At 37.9% G+C, this 15288-nt stretch overlaps 2 protein-coding genes and 1 pseudogene across 7 annotated transcripts; all 3 read right to left on the bottom strand.

Annotated features, from left to right (window-relative positions):
- Positions 1 to 4478: 4478 nt before the first annotated feature.
- Positions 4479 to 5955, bottom strand: LOC143260123 (uncharacterized). Its single transcript, XM_076524873.1, has 3 exons — positions 5151 to 5955; positions 4580 to 5058; positions 4479 to 4487 (listed from the first exon to the last, which is right to left on the bottom strand). The coding sequence occupies exons 1-3, from the start codon at positions 5953 to 5955 to the stop codon at positions 4479 to 4481; spliced, it is 1293 nt and encodes a 430-aa protein (XP_076380988.1).
- A 1479-nt stretch (positions 5956 to 7434) lies between these two features.
- LOC117218724 (uncharacterized) lies at positions 7435 to 12809 on the bottom strand. Of its 5 annotated transcripts, none has more exons than XM_033467293.2 (4): positions 9386 to 12809; positions 8718 to 9311; positions 8373 to 8612; positions 7435 to 8294 (listed from the first exon to the last, which is right to left on the bottom strand). In XM_033467293.2, the coding sequence occupies exons 2-4, from the start codon at positions 8950 to 8952 to the stop codon at positions 7852 to 7854; spliced, it is 918 nt and encodes a 305-aa protein (XP_033323184.2). In that variant the 5' UTR covers positions 8953 to 9311; positions 9386 to 12809; the 3' UTR covers positions 7435 to 7851. The 5 variants fall into 5 exon arrangements, with proteins under 5 accessions (XP_033323184.2, XP_033323183.2, XP_033323182.2 ...); XM_033467292.2 differs by having other exon boundaries at positions 9390 to 12809; XM_033467291.2 differs by having other exon boundaries at positions 8718 to 9307; positions 9390 to 12809.
- A 125-nt stretch (positions 12810 to 12934) lies between these two features.
- LOC117218677 (E3 ubiquitin-protein ligase parkin-like) lies at positions 12935 to 14525 on the bottom strand (annotated as a pseudogene). The gene is made up of 4 exons (XR_013034103.1): positions 14459 to 14525; positions 14006 to 14361; positions 13736 to 13937; positions 12935 to 13629 (listed from the first exon to the last, which is right to left on the bottom strand). The product of XR_013034103.1 is annotated as an E3 ubiquitin-protein ligase parkin-like (transcript).
- Between the last annotated feature and the right edge of the window lie 763 nt (positions 14526 to 15288).

The following is a 15288-nucleotide window of genomic DNA, read 5'->3' as shown; positions in this document are numbered from 1 at the left end:
CTACATTAAATCTGTCAATTACAATAATTATATTGAAAAAAATTAAAAATAATCTAACTTCATAAGAAATTGATTGAGCAATTGAACGAATTGAACCTAATATTGAATAATTAGATCTTGATGATCATCCCATTAATATTATAGGATAGACATTAACCTCTAAGAACCTTAATAATAATAATATTCCTAAATTTATTGAAAACCAGTTAATATAAAAAGGATAAATAAATCATGCTGGCACTAAATTTACCATTATTTAATTTAAATTTCTTATTCAAATTTTCATTTAATATTAAAAATTAATCTCTACTTTCTTATGAAATAAATATTATTTACATTTCTATATAAAAAAAATTTTATAGCTAATTATTTATCCGTAATTAAAACAAAACCAATATTTTCTAAATAATAAATACTTAAAATAAATTTTGATTGAACTTAGATTTGTGCTATATCATTATTGAACTCCAATGGCTCATTAATATTTTTTTACTTTGTGATAGTCAGAGATAACCACAACTTGCAACCGGGTTGAAATTTTGCACAGATGGGTTTTTGATGCACGGTGGACCGTATTGCGATGCAACAAATTGTTGCTACTTTTATTGTCATCGTTATTATTTACAAGTGTTCAATTTAAATGAAAAGATTGAACGTCTTATTCCAGGTTATGATTCGAAATGGTTGCAACGCCACAGTGACTGGCTCTTCCATCATACCTGATAGATCCGCAGCTTTAAAAATGTCTACACAATTCATCTTTATTTTTTATTAAACACGTTTGTATATCTTGCATTTATAGAAGTCAACAAGCTGCAGCGGCAAGAAAGATGCGCACCGAAAAGATCGAAACAATGAAAGTTACTCAAGAAATGCCCGATTTCATCATTGAGGCAGGAACGCAGGAGCAATCGCGTGCACAATCAATCATCGAAGAAGGATTCACCATTACGGACTTCCGGTTCGTGGTTGAACAAGTGCTAGTGGTAGGGCTCCACTCGAGAACGTTTGAATGCACTACGCAACATTTGCAAATAATCCGCATGAAGCGCTCGGGATTAAGAGCAACAATAACTCTAAAATGCAAGATGTGCCAATATAAAGCGGAAGTGCACAATTAATCGGCAGACAACAAAACAATGGATATACATTCTACTGCGGCCCTCGCCACAATCACTTGTGGAGGTGGTTACGCACAGATGGAACAAATGTTTGCAACCATGAACATTCCATACATATCAAAGATGGAATATCGAAGACGTCATAACGACATTGTTCAAGAATTGATAAGTGTTGCTGAAACAGAAATGCTAGCAGCAGCTGAAGAGGAGAAACAATTAGCCGTCCAAAGAGGCGACGTTCATCCCCGTCGTGGCTGACGGAAGCTGGATGAAAAGATCGTACCATACTGGAAAGTATGACTCCTTGTCCGGTGTGAGTGCAATAGTCAGGTACCACTAAAAAAAAAGTTTTATTTATAGGTGTAAAAAATAAAGTGTGTGTGATTTGCCATAACGCTTCGAAAAGCAAGGAAAGTCCCAGGAAACATATGTGACGGCTACCTCCAGACCCGCCAGCAGATGGCTCCTTTTCCCACTAGTAACCGATCCGCCTCAATTCCTATATATACAGACTTCGTCCTTCTTACCGACACCCCAACGTCTAAGGCAAGGACTCGCTAGGATAGTGTGACGGATTGTGTGGTGTTTGGTTCTCTTAAGCTGGTTCTCTGAGAACAGGGATCGATAACGCTTCGGTAATAAGGAAACAGTTGGTTTCGCCTAACTTGTAGCGTACTTTATTTCACCTTATGTGTGCGTCTATACGCGTGGGAGGCTGATCTTAGACTGAGGGAGAGACTAGTGGTTTACGTAGCAACGTCTAGTAATTAAATTGTAGGTGGCGCTGTGGGCCGCTTGTACGGGCGTACGCCACAACCACTCTCCCCCGAGATATAAAACTATATACAATAACAAAATATGAATTCGGTAACAATAATAATAATTATACAGTAAATGTGACTTTTTTGGGTCCTTGATACGTTCGTAATTGTGAACTGGTTGGTTTTTCTTGGATTTTTTCCAAGAATGCTGGTTTTAAACGTTCCGTGGTTAAATTAGTGTGTCTTCCTTTGTAATCCACCTTGAAAATTCGGTCTGTTACCCTTTCTATGATTGCAAAAGGCCCTTCGTATGGGGGTTCTAATGGTTTTCTGGCTGCGTCAACTCGTACGAAGACGTGTGTGCATTCAGATAAAGATTTGTGAATGAAGCATCTTGGTTTGATATGGTGTGCTGTTGGTACTGGTCGGACTTTCCTAATATGTTCTCTGAATTTTTCTATGAAGATTTGTGGGTTGCTTTGTGGTTCTTCTTCTAGGAAGAATTCTCCTGGAAGACGTAGAGGTGTTCCGTACAGCATCTCTGCTGCTGTAGCTTTTATATCTTCCTTGAAACTTGTCCGGAGTCCTAGTAATACTGTGGGTAAAATTTTTACCCAGTCTAGATCATTGTTGCATGCTATTGCCGTCTTTAGTGATCGGTGCCATCTTTCTATTATTCCGTTTGCTGCTGGGTGGTATGATGTAGTTCTTGTTCTTGAACATCCAACCAGTTGCGTGAGGGCTTGGAATAGCTGAGACTCGAATTGTGTACCCTGATCAGTAGTTATCGTCAAAGGTGAGCCGAATCTGGATATCCAAGTTGTATATAGGGCGGTTGCTACTGTGTCCGCCGTGGCATCTTTGATTGGTGAAGCTTCTGGCCACCTAGTGAACCTATCGATCATTGTAAGGCAATAGGAATATCCTTGCGCCTTTGGGAGTGGCCCTATAATGTCTATGTGGACGTGATCAAAGCGTCCCTTTGGTATGTCTATTTTGTTTGGGACATTCTTGGTATGCCGTTGTATTTTATTTTTTTTGCAAGTGATACACGTTCTGGTCAGTTCTTTGATTTGGGCATTCATTTTCGGCCATACGAAATTCTTCGCGATTGTCTTTTGTGTGGTCCTACCACTGGGGTGCGCTAGGCTGTGAGTCGCGGTGAAGATTTTCCTTCTTAGCATCTCTGGTACGTATGGGCGTATATTGTTTTCAGACATATCGCAATATATGTATTTGTCTGTGTTGTCCACTGTGATTTTGTGTAGCCTAAACGGAGAAGTGGTATCTTGTAGGATGATCTGGAGTTCCTCATCTATTGCTTGTTCTCTGATGAGTTCGTCTGTTGAAACAAGAATGGGCATTTCCACTTCTTCAATTCTTGAGAGCGCGTCTGCAACTTGGTTGTTGTGTCCTGCTATGTGTGTAATTTGGGTTGTGAATTGGCTGATGTATTCCAAATGTCTCTGTTGTCTAGGTGAAGCTTTTTCTGCGTTTTGTATAGAAGCTTGAGTGAGTGGTTTGTGGTCAGTTTGTATCGTGAGGTCTCTTCCTTCTACCAGGTGTCTGAAAAACTTTAAACTTTTGTAGATTGCTAATAATTCCCTGTCGTAAACACTATACCGAAGTTGTGCTTTTTCTAGCTTCCTTGAGAAAAAGCCTAAAAGGTGCCAGTTGTTCTTATGGTTCTGTTCTAGTACAGCTCCGATTGCTTGATCTGATGCGTCAGTTGTTAATTGGAGTTGCTCATCTTCGCTTGGGAACTGCAATAGGGATGATTTTGCTAACTGTTCTTTACTTTCTATGAACGCTGCTTCAGCTTCCGGTGTCCATTTGACTGGCCTCTTGTCTTTCTTCTTGGTACCCACCAGTAATGCGTTTAGTGGGATGTGCGTTTTTGCAGCTCCGGCAATGAATCTACGGTAAAAATTTAGAATTCCCAGATACCTTCTTAGCTCCATTATTGTACCTGGTTTTGGATATTTTTGGACGGTCTTGACGCGGGTGGGTAATGGTGCGATTCCCTTACTGCTGACTTCGTAACCTAAATAGGTTACTGACTCCTGACCAAAAACGCATTTCTCAACGTTGATTGTTAATCCGTGTTGCTGTAGTCGTTCAAATATAATGCGTAGGTGTCTATCGTGTTCTTCCAATGTGTTTGATGCTACCAGAATGTCATCGATGTAGCAATGGCAGAATGACAAGCCCCTTAGCACTGTATCCATGAATCTTTGGAACGATTGTGCGGCATTGCAGAATCCGAATGGCATCACCGTGAATTCGAACAGTCCGAACGGTGTGATGACTGCAGTTTTACATCTGTCTTCGGGTGCCACTGGTATCTGGTGGTATGCTCGGGCGAGATCTAGTGTTGTATAAATCTTGGTGTTGGTGAGATGGTGCGCTATGTCGTGTATATGTGGTAGTGGATAACGGTCTGGTTGAGTCATGTTATTTAATCTGCGATAGTCACCGCAAGGTCTCCACTCACCAGTCTTTTTCTTTACCATGTGTAAGGGACTAGCCCATTGGCTGCTAGAGAGTTGACAAATACCGTGTCGCATCATCTCTTCGAATTCCGCCTTAGCAGCTTTTAATCTGTCTGGAGGAAGACAACGTGCCCGTTCTGCAGCTGTGTATGCCCGTAAGGGCGAGGAAACATATCCGCGTCACCCTCGCGGTGACCGGATTCACACTAGATGCCCGTTCTGCAATTGGTGTACCTTTGGTGGTGATATGGTGTTGTACGCCATGTTTTTGGTACGCTTTGGAGTTCTGTCTGGTGATTGAACTAAATTCTTTTAGCAGTGTTGAAAAACTATTAGTCTTATCTATTGTAGTCACTGTTGGTTGAGTCGAATTTGTGACTTTTCCAACTGAAAATAGGTGCGTTCGACTATCAATCAGTCGTTTATTTTTTATGTCCACCAGGAGGCTGTAGTGTCCTAGAAAATCTGCTCCTAGGATGGCTTTGGATGTATCCGCGACGATGAATCTCCATGAGAACTGTCTCCGAAGACCCAAGTTCACAGAGAGCAGCTGTTCACCATACGTGTTTATGGGTGTTCCATTTGCTGCGTACAGTTTAAAATCGTCGTCTATTCTTCTTTTGCTGTGCAGAGACTTTGGTATGACTGATACGTCGGCTCCTGTATCTACCAAAAATCTCACGCCTGTTTGTTTGTCGCTTATGATTAGGCGGTTTTGTACGTTAGTACCATCCTGCAACGCCTCAATACGGGACAGTGGGTTTAGTTTCCCTGACTCTTCCTTTTATCGGGTCCTTTCCATTGGCAGGGTTGTCTGCATTTCCACGAGTTCTCGCCGAACTTCCCGTGGAAATAGCATAGTCCGTCGTCTCTAGTTCGACTCCTTGACTTCGAACTATATCTTCGGAATTTGTTGCGTTCCGGTCGTCGTCCTCTGTGGGTGTCGCGGACTAATGCTTCGAGTTGAGCTATTCGCTTGGTAAGCTCAGCTATTTCCGAGCTTGGACCGGGGTCACGTGGTCGGGCTTCCTCCTTAACGTGGGGCGCAACGGCCGCTAGCTCGTATTGCGACGATCTTTCGATCGTCTTGTCGGCGAGCAGAGCTAATTTTTCCGTTGAGACTCCTTCGACCACGGACAGGACCTCTTGTACTCGGGCGGGTAGCCGCTGCAGCCATAGCGTGCATAGGACGCTATCGGAAACATTTTTCCCTGCGAGGAGCGTCATTTCTCGCAGTAGTTCGGATGGTCTTTTGTTCTGTAGATCTATTCCCGACAGCAGCTGCCTCAATTGCGTCTCTTCGGACGCTGCTAAACGCGAGATGAGGGCCTCTTTTATCTGAATATATGAGTCGTCCGACGGAGGTGCAGCTATAACGTCGGCGACCACTTTCATTGATGCGGGATCTAGGTGCCTGATTACCGCAGCGCATTTTACCGCGTCTGCTTTCACGGTATAGGCCGCGAATTCACGTTCGAGCATGGCGAACCATAGCTTTGGTTCTTCCCGCCAAAAGTTAGGAAGCTTCGCGTTCCTAAACTCGCTCGCCGCGATTTCCATTTTCCCTTCTTCGTTGGCCATCTTAATTTCCCGGGTTTCGGCACCAATTAATATGTGGCGAATTGTGTGGTGTTTGGTTCTCTTAAGCTGGTTCTCTGAGAACAGGGATCGATGGCGCTTCGGTAATAAGGAAACAGTTGGTTTCGCCTAACTTGTAGCGTACTTTATTTCACCTTATGTGTGCGTCTATACGCGTGGGAGGCTGATCTTAGACTGAGGGAGAGACTAGTGGTTTACATAGCAACGTCTAGTAATTAAATTGTAGGTGGCGCTGTGGGCCGCTTGTACGGGCGTACGCCACAATAGCCTTACTGATAAGTCCTCTAGCGGGCCCCGGACGAAACGTCTCCCCTCTCCTTCTCACCCAACATCCACACGTTCAACCGCCGCCAAACATACATGCTTCAATTAACTAAGTAATCAACTGAAAATACACTCCACTGCCTTTGTACATGCCTTATCTCGGTGGCTTCGGTTGTGAATTTTCGATTCGAGCTCTAAATCTCTCGATATTTATGAAAAACTGTTAGCGGCGGCCATCTTGTGACGTCTTGCTCGTGAGATTGACACCACTCTGGCCGAATATTGCAAATATCTCCTCAATAACTGCAAAACGGATATTTCTACAACCGAAGCCCCCGAGTTTAGTCATTCGGGAATCTAAATTTTCTACTTGCGAACTGCACACTTCGATATTAAAGCGCCAGTTTTAGTGGATGTAAACCTCTGCAAACCAATATACGTATATGGTTTTTCTTCTATGTGTGGGTCGTCATAGTGTGCGTTTTTCCGCCGCCAATTCCATGGCTTGCGACCTGGAGCAGTAGAGTGGACAATTATTCAGTGAATGAAATTAGGGTACCTAACCTCAACTGGCCATGTAAAAGCTCTATTCCTGTACTAAATACAAGCTTTTACATCTATTATCGTCGAATTGTGCAACTCTTTTCCCGTTAAAATAATTCTGATGTCTTCGAGTGACGTGCCCATTTGAAAGGCCATTATCTCTTTCATATTTTTAATACCCTATTTTGGGTCCAGATCGATAGCAAGCGTATTGCCAGTGTTCGTTTTCACATAAATGCACAAAGAGTTATTCCAAAAACAAACTCAAACCAATCACTGCAACCGTCGATTTCAATTCGCTCCCACTCAAAATGAGGAAACGTAAAAGATCGAGCGGAGATATGTTACCAATCAACAGTTGCGATTCATGGTAGAATTAATCATTCGAATCAAATGTGTATTATATATATAATTATATTATTATGTATATATATATATATATATATATGTAATTATATATAATTAATGTATATATTTGAGTCTATTATACATACACATTGTTGATAATGCAGGTGTTGGCAATTTGTTATGCAATATGTTTAAGACGAAACACAGCAATGTATCTTCAAACTTGCTGTTAGATTCTACCAGATAACATCTCAAATTTGTTGCGCTTTGTTCAAGGGTTCAAATAGCGCTATTATACATACGGTGTAGAATACAAAGGAAGATACACGAAATTTATTTAAAAATTTTCAATTATACAAAGTATAACAATATATAGGTATATATAATTATTGTATATTCAATGATAATAATGATTAATGATAACATAAATATTATAAATAACAAATATCATAACAACCGACCGAACAACGACTCAATGCAACCAAAAGAGTATACTGTAACAAAAATCAGTATAATGGCGGACACGATATTTTAAAATCGACTGGACCATGTAGTCTTGTTTGGAAGTCGAAAGAATGAACATTCAAAATGAAATCTTGCAACCAAGTCGAATTCCAATCAAAGTTCATTGTCGCGAGTACTGCAACATGATTGCTTTATGATCTAACCGATTTTACGATTTCAACATATCCGTGACTATAACAAAAAAATTGTACAAGAGCATCATCCACGCTTGATTAACCATTTAAATCCTTTTCTTACGTATTTGATACCTTTTGGTATTTCGATAGATCTGATCACAGGTGTACTTTTGGCCCCGATATTGGATATTCTTAAATCGTTAACATTCTCAACATTAACAATTTTTCGTTTTCTATTTGTAACATTCGTAACTTTATCATATTTCAAGTATGACGGATCAGCCATTTGCGAAGCCAAATGTTTTTTAGCCCTGCATTTCTGTAGATATTGATTTAGTGTCATCTTTAGAACTCCGGTTTCAATTCTCCCGAAATCTGAATCTGAATCTTCGGCTTCAGGATATTCTTTCTGGGTCCATTTTTTAGTGAACTTGTTATGATGTCTATCTATCCTATAGTACGTAGCCTTCGGTGCATCTTCATTGCCGAACCAATATTCTTGACCATGTTCTTCGCGAGCCTTATCTATTAGCAATAAATCATTTAGACTCAAGAAAACTTCGATTACATTAATTTCGTAATATGTCGTAAGCAATTATTTACCTCTATCATAATTATTTTTTTTTCTTTTCGGCAATGAAGCCACATTCTGATTAGTAGCTGGGGCAACGTATTCACGCATTTCTTCAGGGTGCGTGCGAACATATTCATCCCAGAGCATGTCAGCCGCCACTGTAGGGCATTTTACGTCAACCAGCCACCGTTTACTCTTATCAACACTGATTTTTGGTCTCTGTCGATGTCTGACGCCCGAATGAGTCCTCAACTGCTTGTTGTGGTTTTCTAAAATTGAACTACAATTATCGACAAGTTAACAAATAAACCTCAATCTGACATGTGTCTAATCAACAGTCGTTGTCAGTTCCGGGTTAAAAATGTTCTAATTACTTGTCAGCAGAAGATCATCCTCTTCATCACTGCTATAAACAAGAGGGTGAACACTCGGGAGGTCTTTCAAGTGCAACAGTTCCACGCCATCTCCCAAGTCTGCCCTCACCGGGCTCGCAATTTCCTCGCCATGCCGAGAAACAGGTGAATCAAAATGAAAATCGTAAAAGCAATGAGCTTCGCGAATCCGTTCCAGGGTTGGAGATGGATGACCCTGAAACAGTAGAGGTGTCATCGGAGAAGAATTTGCAGGCTGTAGATTTTCCTTCTTGTCATCTGTGAACTCCAACGTCGTTTCCCAACTGCTATCAGATACTTCAGGCTCTTTCCGTAGCCTTGGTTTCACATATTTTTTTTTGTATTTTCTTTTAGGTACCGCATGTTGCTCCTTCTTCCTCCTCTTCTGCTTCACCTCAGCTTCTTTATCTACCTATCTTTTGAGCTGTTTAACGGGCGACGAGGAATTCGGACTGATCGAAGAAATACTAACGCTGGGTATCTTCGTCACGAATTTCTTAGGGGTGCTACTGGTTTTTATGCGCTTGATCAGTCCCCTCCGCGCCATTTTCCAGGTAGCAGATGAAGTAATCCTATCTTTGGAATATAATAACGTACAATCCCGTTTCCGGGGTTGCTGAGGAGTTCAAAGCGCTTCTTATGAATTATACCTACGTAAAAGATGTATGGAAGAATATCGACAACTGACCGACAAGGTGTTTGAAATTCAACCTACAAATACCCATTCTTGTTTTGATGCCCTTAGTTAACTGAAGCAATTCGAATATTGTGTTATTCGATAAACCGTCAATAACATAGTACGGAATTGGGCAGGCAAATTCTAGACTCCTGTATAACGCAATAATATATTACACGTTGTATAGAAATTCACGTTTTGTCCATATACGTTTGCTTTCACGTATTTTCTTCGTATGCATATATTATTGTAGCCACAATATTTTCGGCGCGTCTACTGTACGTTGAGAATCGTTTAGGGCATTTTCTCTTCATGACACGCTCCTGGTGAAACTAAAGGAATCACACCTAAGGTCACGATTTTCAAAATATTCAACTTCGACTATGTGTTTGTCAAATAAATTCAAAGAAGGTTAACCCATCGATGCTTCGTATCAATATCGTTCGATTCTTGCAAAAAATAAATACCTTGTTGAGAATAAATAAAATGGTGATAGGGACGCACCTAGAAGTTAAACATGATTGCGTTCGAACGTTACATGTTAAAACGAAGTTTATCATCTATGGCTTCAATTCCACTCTGGTGCAATCCATCGACAAATTAAAAAAGCAATTTTACCATCCTTCAGAGTATATTAACAAGAACAAAGGAACTATTCAATTACCTTGCAGTCCATTTTTCAATCATAATCATTATCCTGTGCGAAGGACGTCGCATTACGCCCAACCTGGGAAAATGGAAATAGAAAAATTAGAAAAATTTGTCGATCACATCTATTGATAAAATTCATTTCGAAAAATATTAATCTCTCCCCAAACGTTAAAAGTTTGCTGTGCCATGAGTGACGCAGTCCCCCGTAATTCTCGCTAGACAGACAACTCATAATATAATCACATAACTTTTTTAATATTAACATTTTAAAACTGAATTTGTTGTTACATATTGCTGATAGTTTTCTGATTAAAATGAGACCAATAATTTGGTCAGATAGTTCTGATTAAAATAAAATCAAACACGATATCATTTCGAATACATTAATTTATTTAATATTTATTGTGTAATTCATTTTATTGCATTATCGCTTATGACTATGTAAGAAAAATACATTGTTATACATGTAAATAATAACTATACATTAAAAAGTTGTATTGATATTATGCATAATTAGGTAGAAATCATATTCTACATTACATTTTTTTGTTGCGTATCATCCTTGAAATTGTTTAGTATCGTGGTCTACAGTGATCTCTATTTCTTAATAACAAATAATGCAAAAAGAAATTAATTTATAAATAATTCATATTCACATTAGCTGCAAATTTTTACCATTGTACGAATACGTACTTACTTATTTAATTTTCCTTGCCCAAGAAAAATATTTTTATTCCCTGCACCATGCATTGTATGCAAGCTGGTGTTTTTGCACTGTAAAATGTCAATCTCTCAAATATTACACGTAATTCATTGTTCCCAATTCCGTTATTGCTCCATTCATAAATTTTTCCTTGCGGTTCTTCTTAAAATTCTGCCGTTTCTTATTTTGTTTCTATGTCTTCGCTCTTTCTTTCTGCTTCCTCATAATTTAATAAAACTTGGGGTGCATGGTTCTCCACTGATTTCACTTATCATGCCTTGCCAATCAGATTCAAGCTCTCTTGTTTTTGACTGAATGGAACTACTAGCAGGATTAATAATTTTATTCGATGTATTTTTAATATATCTTTGTGTAATTTCCGACCAGAATTCGGATAAAATGTCAATGCAGCTTTTTATTGTGTAGTCGACATAAAATTCGTTTATTCCGCCATCGTACGTTAAAACACGTTGCAGAAGTTTCTGGCGGAAAACTTTTTTTATTTTCCCTATGATCCCTTGATCCATCGGTTGAAAAGTAGATGTTGTATTGGGTGGTAAATACATAATTTTAAAATCTTCATCTTCTCTCTTGTATCAAAACTTGATGGGCTTCACAATTATCTAACAATAGGTTTACTTTCCCTGATATTTGTTTTTCCTCCTCATATTATTTTACAGATAGTTTGAAATGGTTTTCGAAACCAATCTAAAAATAATGTTTTATCCGTCGATACATTCGTCTGCGATTTAAAAATTATAGATAATGAAACTTCTTGTTTCAAAGCTTTTTGGTCTTCATATTTGTAAATTACGATAGGCATAATCTTTTTTGTGTCTAATGCATTTGCATATTCTATCTTTTTTCGCCTTATGTCCACTAAGATTTTTGTCTACTTTTTCAGCCAGTGGTTTCATCGGAAGAGCCTTCCATACAAGTCCACTTTCGTCCATATTGTAAACATTTTCCAAACTTACATTTTCTTCCTCTATTATTATTTTTTTAAATTAATTACAAAAGCATCTGCTCCATCCTGATCAGCACTAAGTTTCTCCTCGTACATCTTTGCTTTTATGCCATGACGTTTTTTAAATTTTGCTAACTAGCCACTACTCGCTTTAAATCACGGACATGACGGCAAATTTTCTTTTAATTCCGTCGCCTTTTCTAATATAAGAGCAACCATGACAATAATTCTTCATCTATTTCGTCATACAGTGGCTTTACTGTCCTTTGTCGCTTAAGTTCGCGTTTAGATTGTCCAACGCCATATTTCTTCCCAACTTGTTCAGATGACGATTCTGTTTCTCGAAGATCCTTCAAAACATCCAAGCGTTACTGCATGTTTAATAACGTATATCTTTTTCTTAGTAGTAAAGATATGTGTATGTAATTTAGAGTGTAAAACAATTAAAAAGAATGATTACTAATAACGATATTAATTGCCACAATTTATATATCACTAATTATTAATATTACTAATAATAACACACGATTCGGACAATAGTGACGAGTCGACTCTTGACCTCACAGAAAAACGTAGCTTCAGTTCTAGCCCTTGTCCTTCGTCGCCACATCTGCAACCCACCCGTTGCGTTATCGACGCTAAGTTTCGACGACCTCGTATCTAAACAGTGTTGTTTTTCCTCGATGTTCGATCATTAAGTGGTTTTACTCCAAAACTACTTAAAATTCCAGGATTGATGGAAAAGGTACAGTAAACTATTCCTTCACACTCTCTGCCAAACGCGTAGGCTCGTCGAATATCCGTTGAATAGAAGCATCTGTCCTCCGAATGTCACGAATGGAGGCACCCGTCCTCTGAATATCGTCTAATAGAAGCATCTGTCCTCCGAATGTCATCGAATAAAAGCATTTGTCTTCCGGATGTTGGTAGAACATAGGCATGGATAACATAACTTCACTGATATTTTCTTTCGAAGGACATACATACCTTCTTTGACATTTCCGTTAATATTTCATATAGATAAGAATCGGTTTTGTAATGCTTTTTTCGTAAATAAAATAAATTACTTGCTATGTATAATGAATAAATATGGTTTAAAACATATCGTGTTTGGTCTCATTTAAAAAAAAAAATTTAATTGGAAAAATCTGATCAATATATTAAAAAAAATTTCACGTATAAAAAATTAGAAACAAAAAAAGTTAAGTCATCGTTTTTATTCTAACATTACAATGTATTCATAGATAGTATATGTATACATACTACATACAGGCTCAAATAATTATATCTTTTCTTCCCAAATTATCCATTTTTTTTTTTTTTTTTTTTTTTTTTGTTTACAAGCTGAGGAACAATTGGAGAGAATTTACTGTACATGTAAAATGCTTGGTAGTATACTTTCCAAGTAAATTTATGTCAATTTGATGCAAAGATACTGCTTTTAGTTTGCATTTGATATGAATTTCACTAAAGTCAAATCCCTGGTGTAATACGAAATAGATGACTCGATATTTGCGAGCAGATGCTTTGCGTTGCCAAATCAATGACAAACTTGACGCAATCTTGTAGCGAAACATTTCGTTTGAAGAGAGCAAGTCGGTAACACCCATGTGGCAAATATGGCAATGCTATAAGGTTTAGATTTGGCCCGTATTTGGTATGGACAAGGCGTTGGTGCCAAATCCGGTGTGAAATGAGGAAACGGATGGCACAGTATTTGACATAGCGTACGGTCAGATTCATGTCAAATTCAGGACAAATTGCTTATTGGGTAATTACATCAATTTTACATATTATTTTGAATACCATCTCTTCCAATTAGTGTTCTACATTTTTTCATTAATCAGTGTTTTGTCGATTTTTGTATAGTCTTCCTACTAGCCTCATCCCATTTTGCCTAGAGAAGATAATATAGAATAACTTTTCTAGGTCTACAACAAATGTAATAATATCGTTTTAAGTATATATGTAGCTCTTTGCATCACCTCAAGCAATTGAAATACCTGTGCTGAGGTGAGAAGATGGAAATGATGCATTTTAGGTATAAGAGAATCGGGGCATCCCGCTAGACAAAAAAGTGTGTAATACCCTCTGTTATCATCGAATTGAAACTGATGTTCTCGAAAGCGAACCGAACAATAATCTTTGAAGCAATTCAAGCAAGTTACATGTCCTGCTTCACATGGAAAAACCAGTATTGTATCTCTGAAATAATATAACTTTGTTTAAAAATATGAAAACCTGATTCATGCTACACAGAATGCAGTAATTACTTAATATCTGTGCATGTTAAACAAGGAATCTTCCTCAAGTTTGATTTAACAGGATACAATAGAACTGCTTCATCTTGTTCTCCAAGACTGATACGTCTTACACATTTGAAGTAAAAACGAGCATATAAAACTTGAGTATCAGTGTCATCAGAAATTGTTCCAGGTACAAGACATAAGTCATTTTCACAGTGAACTGTTATCCTTCTTAGCTCGAGTACATCCAGCCAGCATTTGGGATCTCTATCTACAGTAACAGAACCCACTATTAGCACATCTTACTCTTAGTTTGCCTGTTGTAACTATTTTACAAGATGCTGAACAAAACACAAAGAAATGGGCACGATTCTCTTGATGCTCTGCAAACAGTACAATATAATATTAATTATTAGAAACTTCATAACAATTTACATTGATAAATGTACACATGAACACATTAACAAAATGTGTATTTACCCTTTATAATGCTACAATTTTTCCACCTTTCTTGATCAAATTTTCTTGATGAATCCTCTTGAATCATCCAAAAGCAGATCAGTAAGAGTTTTATTCAATGGTTTGCAACCACTGCCATTGAAATCAGAAGAAATCCTCCAAAGACTCTTCATTGGTACTTATATCTCTGCTTCTGATGAATCTTTGGTGAGGTATTCAAATGGCATGCAGAATGCTTTGTTGTCCTAAATCACATTCCTGCAATAGCATCATGTTACTTTATATTGTTATTATAATCTTATAATAATTAAATAATTAAATTCTTATTTGAATAATGGTTATTCTATATATGTATTCTATATTATTATCTATATTCTATAACTGGACTATGAACTTTTATGCAAGATACAAATTGTCTAATTGAGTTAATTGTAAGAAAACATAGCTTAAATGAAAATGTCTTTCCTTTTTTAATACTTGTAATGAGTTAAAATAATTTAACAATATCTTTAAATTCTTTTACCTACTGCCTTAAAGTGTAGTATTTGACCTATTCATTTTTATCATAAATGCATAAAATCTGTAGTTTAGTAATAACTGTAAAGATGCATTGGACGAAACCGATACATTTTATCCCTATGCCCTCAGTCCTCTATTATTAAAACTTCAGTTTTGTTTGCAACTGCAGAACACAGCGAAAAAGGGAACGAGATTGCATCTGAGGCACGCGGCGCGAAATTTGATTTGTAAAGGAATTTCGAATAATGAAATCTATCGCTTCGTAAGATACTTGACCTCATTTCATTAATCAGTGTAATTACGAACGACGCTTAATATGTACTTAAATATGT

Source organism: Megalopta genalis, chromosome 1, assembly GCF_051020955.1.
Source record: "Megalopta genalis isolate 19385.01 chromosome 1, iyMegGena1_principal, whole genome shotgun sequence".
Classification (NCBI taxonomy): Eukaryota; Metazoa; Arthropoda; class Insecta; order Hymenoptera; family Halictidae; genus Megalopta; species Megalopta genalis.
This window is presented reverse-complemented; position numbering and strand designations above follow the sequence as displayed.

Excerpts from the sequence above, each read along its gene's own strand:
- LOC143260123 (XM_076524873.1), bottom strand. The coding sequence starts at position 5,955 with ATGGCCAACGAAGAAGGGAAAATGGAAATCGCGGCGAGCGAGTTTAGG. Across the intron at positions 5,059-5,150 it reads AGGACCCGATAAAAGGAAGA|GCGTGAGATTTTTGGTAGAT; the intron begins GTCAGGGAAACT and ends ACAAACAAACAG.
- LOC117218724 (XM_033467293.2), bottom strand. The coding sequence starts at position 8,952 with ATGACACCTCTACTGTTTCAGGGTCATCCATCTCCAACCCTGGAACGG. Across the intron at positions 8,613-8,717 it reads GGATGATCTTCTGCTGACAA|AAAACCACAACAAGCAGTTG; the intron begins GTAATTAGAACA and ends GTTCAATTTTAG. Across the intron at positions 8,295-8,372 it reads AAAAAATAATTATGATAGAG|ATAAGGCTCGCGAAGAACAT; the intron begins GTAAATAATTGC and ends TATTGCTAATAG.